We start from the raw sequence: 9,654 nt of genomic DNA, 5'->3' as shown, positions 1-9,654 counted from the left end.
ACTGCAGCCTCCAGTAACCAGATCCTGGCTCTCAAGATAGGCATATGTAGTCCTTCCAACTCACAGTTTCCTCACTTGCTTAATGAAGCAGGAAGAAGGTTCAGGCTTACAAGGGGTGGAAGAAGCGATTATCTCTAGTATGTCACTTTTGTTGGCTGTCCAAAGTATTACTGCAATACCTTAAAAAATGATCTGAGTATAGTGACTGAGAAGGCTGGTCAGAGTACTATTAAAGCAGCCAGATGCTCTTTGTGCAGGAATTAACAATATGTATCAAGCACTGTTGTCACAGAATCCTCAACAGCCTATGAGGGGGGTGGTAACAGCCCCATTTTAGAAGGGAGGACACGAGAGCTCAGGGTGATTAAATAATGTGGAGAAAGTAGGAACAGTAGAAATTGGCCAAAGTTGCTTTTAGAATTGTTTATTTTTTTAAGTAAGCAAAAACACCAATAGCAAAAGGGCAAAAACAGATATACTTCTTTAAATCGGCTATGCCACCAGATTGTTTATTTGTAGTTCCCAATCGGCTTTTTTTTAAAGGTTTTTCAAATTTGCATACAGGTCATTTAAGATCAATGATAACTTGATCTAGTTTAGGAACATGTAAAGGAGCATTGTTGACTAAATATTATTCACTAAAACAGATCTTTTTTGGGTAGGTGGGCCATTTCAAAAAAAGCTCATGATGGTCTTTCCCCAACTCCATCCCCTCCACCAATGTCTTGTATAGATCAGTAAAGAGCAAATATTCTGAAACTGAAAGAAAAATAACTCTGTGAGCTTCATCTAGGGAATGAGGAAGATCCACGGGAAAAGACAGCCCAACTCCTCCCTTACTACAGCAAACTCCTTCATCTATGGTGCAGGAACTGCCTGCCAGGCCATTAGAGCAAACTGGCTTTCAAGGGAAGAAAGGGCTGCATTAGAAGAAAGCTCTTAGGACTGCTTAGAGTCTGCTATCTCCTACAATGTGCAAAGGAGCGAGACAATCTTTCTGAAATACTATTGCTGAATTATTGTAATCCTTGGGCACAACCATGGAAAAGGTTTTTTTTTCTTTCGATGCTGAGAAAGGGGGCTGGTCCCTTCCGGATGCCCTGTGATGTGGCACTCTAGGGGAACCATCCAGCCCCGTTCTCAATCTGCACACTATTTGAGGCTGTAGAATCTTCATCTTTGGGCCGCAATGTTAGCTGAAATTTTCATAAATGTCCTCACAGATCAATTGAAATGCTTCTAGAGGATACTTGCAAAGCATTAATTATGTCCCCAAAGAAAAACCAAACACACATTCTTTAAGTACTTTGTACTTTTCTTTCATCTTCCTAGAGAAATTAAGTGGCACTGTTGACTTTTTCCCTAAAGGAGAGGGGGCGGGGGAAACCTCATTTTTGCAGGGTGCGATATAAAAAGCCAAGTAAACAGAAAACAGAAGTGAAAGACTTTTTTTGTTTGGTTGGTTGCTTGCTTTGGGGAGAGGAGGTGGTGTGGAAGTTACTGTTGTGACATGTTGCCTCAAAATATAAACCACACAACAGGAACAGCTGTTTTTCCTGTTTTCCAAGACAAAGAGACACTAGTGCAGGGAAAACCCTCACCCCGAGTTGCCTGTGTGATGGTGCAAACGTCTCCTGCAGGCTACTCTACAAGTAGCAGGTACTCCTTCAGAGAGGCCGGCAGGGGCAGGCCCTTCACGGCATCTGGCAGGTACTGGAGTCCCAGGCTACGGCGCACAGCATAGCGAGAGAGTGTTTTTAGAGTTCCTGGGGCTGAGCACAGAACAGTCAGTTTCTCACATAGCTGCTGGTCTCTCGCCACCTCTCGTGGCATGGTGCCATTTTTCCTTAATTCAAAGTGTCCAACAGCTCTGTGGAGGAGCTCAAAGCAAGAGTCCTCTTTCTCAGTTCCAAGTCCCCTGACTAGCAGAGCCACCAGGCGTGAGATGGGCGTCTGGCCTTTTAGGTTGATGACTCTGACCTCTGCACCATAATCAAGAAGGATGCTGACGCTCTCAAGATTTCCCTTCATGGCAGCCCAGCTGAGCGGGGTGTCGTTGTTGTAATCCAGCGCATTGACGGAGGCCCCACTCTCCAGGAGGGCCCGCACACATTCGGCATTGTTCTTAAAGGCTGCCCAGTGAAGTGGGGTGTCTCGGTTGCCATCCAGGGCATTGGGGTTTGCACCGTACTCCAACAGAACCTCCACGCAAGCCTCGTCCTTCTCAGCTGCGTAATGGAGGGCTGTTCGGTTGTAACCATCCAGGGCGTTCACCTGTAGAGACGAAGGAACTAGATTACAGTAGGTAGACCACTGAGGGTGACAGACGGGCACAGAACTTGCGTGTTTATCTATTGCCTTTGCTTGTAATGTTCTGAACAAGGTCAACAAGCATTTTGCAGGGGGCCTTGGTGGTCAAGGTGGAGGAATGACAGGAGCTTAGGAACAAATAGGAAAAGAACTGTCCCCAAACAACCAACACTATTATGTGCACTGATTGGCTGGCCTGCATTATTTAGTTGTTTGCTGCTATTCGTCCTTATTATTCACTAGAATCTCTACCATAGAGTAAAGGCTAAAGAAAGAGAAGATGAAGTCTAAGTCCTTGTAACTACTCTAAAAGGCATCTATTGGAAAGCAGCTTGAATATACTAGCCAGTGAAAAGATTTTGGATTATTTTACTCATCCCAACTCGCTCTATCCTGTGGCTAAGGGTAACCAGACTGAAAAATAATGAGGCCAAAGAAAGCTCTGCCCATGTAGCTCTGCTGCTCTTTAGCCATACAGAGAAGCTCAACTTGTTCATCTAAGTCAGCCCCTTGCAAAAATGTGCTGTGCAGTCACAAGAGAAACCTGGACAAAAGCATGTGGAGAAAGGAGCACAAAGTCTCCCAGTTCTGGGAAAGCGGCTGGCTTGCCGAAAATCAACATCACCTATCATTTTTGAAGGCTACAAAAACTTCAAAACCCAAACTTATGTATAGTATATTATCCTCCCCCATAAAATGCAATCAAGAAAAACTGTAATATTTAACTGAGTTCAACCTTCTATTTAGCTAAAAACTCTTTCTGCTTCCCTGCCACCCCGATCCCCAAGATATATTCACTTTCATCACTGATGTGAATCACTGGCTTTCATTTTAGGGTCCCACACTAAAGTTAGGGAATAGATAATGACAGCAGAGAACAACGCAGAGAACAACGCGGAGATCAGATGCTGGGGCTGCCCTTAGGCTGAGTGACCAGGGTGCCTCGGGCCTATACCCCAGCTTCACGGCATCATCATCTCTGATTCACATTAGCGCCTCAGCACATGCGCAGTCAAGACTGCTCACCAGGAGTCAAAACTGCTAATACATGTAACCAGCTGTTACAAATTACTACATGCCAGTGTTCTAGACACGGTCTCACCTTATACTCTTATCATCCTCATTTTATAGATGTGGAAACAAAGGTAAAGAAAGGTCAAGTAACTTGTTCATGGTTATACAGCTGGAAGTGACAGCTGGAATTCAAATCTATGAAGTCTGGCTCCAGAGTTCATTCTTTTATTTTTTAAAAATATTTTATTTATTTATTCTTAGAGGGGAAGGGAAGGAGAAAGAGAGGCAAAGAAACATCAATGTGTGGTTGCCTCTCACACATCCCCAGCTGGGGACCTGGCCCGTGACTCAGGCACGTGCCCTGACTGGGAATAGAACCAGCAACCTTTCAGTTCACAGGCCAGTGCTCAATCCACTGAGCCCCACCAGCCAGGGTGGAGACTCACTGTACCATGTCACTTCTTGCTAATATCAACTAATACATATCTATGGTTTTTATGTTAAGAGGTTCATATCAGAAAGACAGAAGCAAGATACACTAAAACAAAATAATTAGTGAAGATCAGATGCTGGGGCTGCCCTTCAGTTGTCGGACCAGTGTGTTTGGGGTCTGCACTCCAGCTTCATGGCATATCTGATTCAAATGAGCACCTCAGCATATGCACATTCAAGACTGCTCACCAAGAGTGAAACTGCTAATACATTTATAGAATATAGAAATCGCACAAGTAGCCCCATTCCGAGGAAGGGATTGCCAAATGATACGTAACTTTCAGTGATGATGGTGTTAGAAGTGCATGTCTGGGAGCAGGTCTCACATGGTTTTTAGATTTAACCAGAGTTGAGGGATCTCTGCACTTACAGCTCTTAGACAATCAAAAGGCAATAAAAGGATTAAATAGAAATATAAACAACCCCAGAAAGAAGGCTGAGGAGAGAGATGGAAAATAAAATTCCCTCTTCCTGGAGCCATGGACAACTTAAAAAAGAAAGGCAGAGATATAAAATCCTCAGGACAGTTTTATATATTTGCCATTACATTTTGCTTTAATAGTGGCTATACCAGTGTTACCATGAGCTAGAAGATGGGAAGAGATGGACAAGAAATTTTAAGAAAAGGTGAGGTGCAAGTTTTAGTGAATCATTAAGATGACGGCGTTAGAAACATTACCTCAGCGCCTTTCTCCAGGAGTAACTCCACACAGTCAGCGTCTGACACCATGCAGGCGCAGTGCAAGGGCTTCAGCGTGCCGTGCGTGCAGTTCACATCCGCTCCCTGCGGCAGATGGAAACTTCAGTCAGTGCGCTCTGTTCTGGCTCATTAAGTGGGACAAAATTCAGTTCTGGGGGGAAGAGGGTTCTAACCCTGACTGTACTGCAAACAGAGTAGTGGTCCCAGTTTGTACTCCAATTAAGTAATGTTTTAATGCTAATACCCAAACCATGCGAAAACACTGAAGAAAAAGAAAAGGAATGGTCAAGTCCTTAAATCAAGTTATTTTCTCCATGAGGCGGCCTGCTAGAAGGTCATTCAGACATCACAGAGGACATAACCTGACATGTGGAAGCAGTGGGAACCTTATCATCAGGCAGGAAAGCTGGAAAAGTTTTCTGTGGCCACCATGCTCTGAAAAAGTCAGGAAAGTGAGCCTGTCAGACTTAAGCCAGGAGAACTGGAATGCTCTTTTTGCCATTCAATAGATGACCATCACTAATAGTAAGGTCATCATAACGTTATCTTTTCGTTTCCAAACAATTTCAAAGCAGCCTCTTAGAATCGGCATTCTCTGCCATCTTGCACCGGCTGGTACTTCTTTTTCAAAGCTGACAAAGGAGAGGATATACCACAGTCAGACCAAAGTTACTGGATGACTCAGCACTGGAGCTAGAATTACAACGTGATGAAATTTCTACTGCAGAGCCTTCTGATACCATTTCTGCTAAGTACAAGCTAACGCTGTATGACTTTCTTCTCACAGCTGTGCCCCACAACTCTGAAACAGCTACAGAGCTCCAGGTGATAACTAAGGATTCTAAAGTTGTCAAAAAGAATGTACAGAAGTAACCATCTAGATACATTTTCTAGTGACAAAAAATTACCCTGTAACTTTTCTTCAACAGGAATAATATACAGAAAAAGGTATCAAGGACCTTCTAGGATACACTAATCATGGAACAGAAATACTGAACAGTGGTTAAACAACAGCTAATAAGGTGTTTTCTTAAGTCAAAAATTATCATGCATTTTAGGGGTTGATACTATTCTTCACAGAACTGGAGGTATAGCTGCTGTTAAGACAGAGGCAGGTGATATCTCTCCATGTAATCATAAACCACAAGGATTTGAAAACCACTTCTGCTTTGCTGGTCTCCTTCCTCCCTTAGTACATGTGTAGAAGACTTTGAGCTCGCTGGATCCCATAATGCACCACATGCAGAGAGAGACTTTACAAAGAATATGAGACTAAGGTTATCTAGAACATATTTCCTGAAGGACAATATCAGATGCTCAAAGTGAAAAGGAGAGGGGAAGAGAAGTAAAACATAGAGAAAATATATTATAATGGTCAAGTTAATACATTTAACACATTTAAGAAGACTGTAAAAACCTTGTGATCTTCACCTGAGTCAAAGCCACAGATCTGTAATCTATTAGGGTTCCCCTGGAACTTTCCTACCTCGCCTCCCCAAGGACTCTCGTGTCAATAACAGCACACTCACCCCTCTGATGAGGTCCTCTACATTGTCATGTGGGAAGGAACGAATGGCAGCGATTGTTCGGATTAAGCGCTCTGAGAGAGAGTATTTGCTCTGAATGCTCTGCATAATATACCACATACTGGAACTCATCAAGGCTCAGGGTATGTTCACATGCTCCAAACTGCCTGAAACAAAGAAGTTTTAGGCATATACAATATCACTGAGCTATCTGTCCTTAGGGGTAGGAGTCCCCTGAGGCCTTCTTAATACTAAAAGCAGATTTCAAAGAGATCAATGATTAATATCATTTTCTCTTGATCATAAGAAAAAGATGAATAATAGTTGCTTAGGGAGCCAGGTAAACCTGGACACAGAGGACTTGACCCTTAGAACCCCAGTTCTACCCTCTGACCTAGTCTAGCACAGGATTCCCCCAAGAGGCCCCAAGGCCCCCATGCAGTCCTGTGGTTTCAAACAAGAGAACACAAGGAAGGGGATTTTTTTAAAAGGCTGAAGGTGCCCCAAAAATATTCTTTTCCTCCTCTGAATTTTTTGGTCTTAATCAGCACAATATTTAGATTATTCGTTATATTTGACCTTGCAGTATAGTTATAGCTATAGGTTTTCTCCTTCTAAATTGTAATCAATGGGAAGGCAAGGTCCTTATCTTCCACTTCTTCACCATATAAGGCCATCCACAGAGTTTCACAAAAACTAGGTATTTAATAAATATTGGTTGATTGATGGACTAAAAGGCATGCAAGTGATTGTTACCTGTGTGAAGAGAGGGAAGAGACTATGGAACAAATACATTTTGTTAATCACAAGGCATCTGTGAAATAGCTTAAAATATTTTCAGCAAAGAAGAAAATGGGAAATATTTGAAGTTATATTCAGTATAATAAGATAAGGAAGGAACGCAAAAGTACAACTCTGGAGTCATCTGTATGAATTTAGAAAAAAAATTCAAAGTTCACACCAAGGACACATGCTTGCAGTTGTAGGAAAATAAGCTGATTTGAGTGCAAAATGAATGAAAAATTTTAATAACTGGCCATCTGTGACAACTGAGAAATAGATTTGAGCAAATTATATGTTCAAACCACATGACAGAGAGTTCTAGGATGGAAGAAAATAATGCAATATACTTAAATTCAACTATGGTAAAAGTTTTGGTTGTGTAACAGCCACATACTAGTTGGGAAACATTTAAAATTACAGCAAATAAGGTGAAACATTTCCATGAAAAAGCATACGAGGTCTGTCCAGAAGGTATCCGGCCATGGAATATGAAAAATAAAGACATTTACTGAAAAAGATACAAGATAACAAGAAACATTGTACATAGGACAGTGGTGCCTCGGTCCCCTTCAAAATAGGCACCTTGGGACCTCACACACAGTTCTCCCAGTTGCCATCAGCTGCCTCAGCACATTTTCCTGAATCTCATCAATAGTCTGAAATCCCTTCCCTTTCAAAGGTGATTTTAATTTTGGGAAAAGCCAGAAGTCCCAGGGCACCAAATCTGGGCTGTAGGGGGGCTGAGTCACCTGGGTGATTTGATGTTCCTCAAAAAGACTCTGCATGAGGTGTGATGCATGAGCGGGTGTGTTGTGATGAAGCTGCCAGTCACCAGTTGCCCACAGCTGCGGACTTCTGAATCATCAGAATAGTTTCCATGGAGGAACATTCAAGCTTAACACAAAAACTAATGCAGATGTGTTGCTCTACTCGTTCATTTTGAATGCAATGGCGCACAGTACACATGCTTATTCAACAGTGTCTACCGTCCCCACTGACTAGTACAGTGAAGTCATCATTGTTCACACGTGCGTTGCAGTCCACTGTCCTTGGCTGCCAGGTTACACTGATGTTTTGCAAACCATTCTTGTTATATTACCAATGGCTGGACTTTTTCAACAATGGCTAGACAGACCTCGTATATCAAAAGTTGTACAGGAAATGTGGTATGCAGTATCACCTCTCTGTGTATAACTGTTTATAAAGTCCATATTCTTATTAAACTGTTAAGTTCCTTGGGTGTAAATATAGTGTTATTTTCAATAGTGCCTGGCACATGGCATGTTCTCAATAAATATTTGTTGAACCAATATAAAGTTTATTACTTTGGATCTTCAAAAACTCAAGATTTGCTATTAAATATGTTATGCATATGAGGATTACCAAGGGAAAAATCCCATTATTATTTTGGTCATTTAATACTATGTAATTTTTGCTTTTTGTGATAGCGTATTCCCTCATAAATTATGTAACATACTACAAACTCTAATAGTTTTTATTTTGCTAGTCACTAGTCATTTACCTGCTTAAAACATATACATACAGTAGCAATTACTAGAATGCAAGTTAAAAATATTCAGTTCATAGGTATCAATAATTTCAGTTGGGAATGCTCCCCTATTTTATTATGGATAAGCGTACATTCGTTTATAAGCTTACTTTGTTTATATGTTTCTCTGAAATTTTCTAGATAGTTTATAATTGGCATAATTTCTCCAACAGCCACTAAACTCCTCAGAGACAAGGGTCTGCGTCTTATACTTCTTTGTTGTAAGGAAAAAGGGAAAGACAGAGGTGCAGTTAAGTCAGGATTCCAAGAGTGGGGGCAGAAGACAGAGCATCGGAAGTGGAAGTCTTAGACTGAGGTGGTTCTGTTAACCGATTCTGGGCCATGATAATCTGAAGATGCTAAATAAAACGTGCAATCATTTTTGCTGCGTTCTTGGAGCTCCTAACTCAGAATATGACCAGTGGTCCTCTGCTGCTGCCTCCAAGTTCCTGGTGAAGAGTGAAGCTCCCGAGCACATCGACAACATTCATTGTCAAGAATGGTCAAGGAAATCTAAACTTGACCTCCAAGTGACCCCTTTCCTCCGCTGGAGCTGAAAGCCCTCTCTCTCCAGTTTTCTTCCTCTTCGGAAACAGAGAAAACACCCAGGGGTTTTTACTGCAAAGCTAGAAATAAAATGGGAGAGAGGCGACGTTCAACAGCTCTGGTGCTTGGGAGGCCTCGGCTTCTGTCCGGGCGGGGAGACCCTCGGCCCCACCAGAGGCACCCCCAACCCCCATTGCACCCGCTGAGGGAAGTCTCCCGGCTGTCTTGTCTCGCTGACGTTACAGGACGGAGGGAAAGGGCATGAAATGCGAGATGTTTGGTGTCACTTTCCGCATGGGCTCCTAAAGACTGCAGCAACCCCGGCAGGTCTCTTGGAGCCGGTACTTTGAGAGAGTCGCGCAATCTGCGTCGCGGGAGCCCCAGGGGAGGACCAACCCCCGCCCGGATCTCCCCAAGGCTAGGACGGTGTCTCAGTCTCGAGGGCTAGCGGACCCCAAGCGGGGAGTAAAGGAAGCGTTACTGGGCATGGTGCGCCGGGTTAGGGAACCTGGACGCAGGCATTCCCGCAGCGAGGGCCGCACTCACCGAACCGTGGGGTTGAGCTGGGTCGTGAGAGCCGCTGTCAAATGGTGACCCGGAAGCAGAAGTTGTCACCAGAGGGCCCCTCTGTTTACGGGACTTGAAGAGCGACAAGGATGGGCGCTTGCGCAACGACCAGTGTCTGTAGGCGGGACGCGCCTGCGCAGACTCCTGAAGCATCTTCCGACCTACCC

General features: G+C 43.3%; 1 protein-coding gene across 3 annotated transcripts; it reads right to left on the bottom strand.

The window, feature by feature from the left end:
• Positions 1-397: 397 nt before the first annotated feature.
• ASB8 (ankyrin repeat and SOCS box containing 8) lies at positions 398-9,563 on the bottom strand. Of its 3 annotated transcripts, XM_054591182.1 has the most exons (5): positions 9,467-9,563; positions 8,485-9,000; positions 6,046-6,209; positions 4,496-4,600; positions 398-2,274 (listed from the first exon to the last, which is right to left on the bottom strand). In XM_054591182.1, exons 3-5 carry the CDS (start codon positions 6,172-6,174, stop codon positions 1,642-1,644), a joined length of 867 nt encoding a protein of 288 aa, XP_054447157.1. In that variant the 5' UTR covers positions 6,175-6,209; positions 8,485-9,000; positions 9,467-9,563; the 3' UTR covers positions 398-1,641. The 3 variants fall into 3 exon arrangements, with proteins under 3 accessions (XP_054447157.1, XP_054447155.1, XP_054447156.1); XM_054591180.1 differs by lacking the exon at positions 8,485-9,000 and having other exon boundaries at positions 399-2,274; XM_054591181.1 differs by lacking the exon at positions 8,485-9,000 and having other exon boundaries at positions 399-2,274; positions 6,046-6,205.
• Positions 9,564-9,654: the final 91 nt, after the last annotated feature.

The sequence above is a fragment of the Pteronotus mesoamericanus genome, unplaced genomic scaffold (assembly GCF_021234165.1).
Source record: "Pteronotus mesoamericanus isolate MK-2021 breed Mesoamerican mustached bat unplaced genomic scaffold, CSHL_Meso_final scaffold_21, whole genome shotgun sequence".
In the NCBI taxonomy this organism is placed as follows: domain Eukaryota; kingdom Metazoa; phylum Chordata; class Mammalia; order Chiroptera; family Mormoopidae; genus Pteronotus; species Pteronotus mesoamericanus.
Note: the sequence above shows the minus strand (reverse complement) of the source record. Positions and strands in the feature narration are given on the sequence as shown.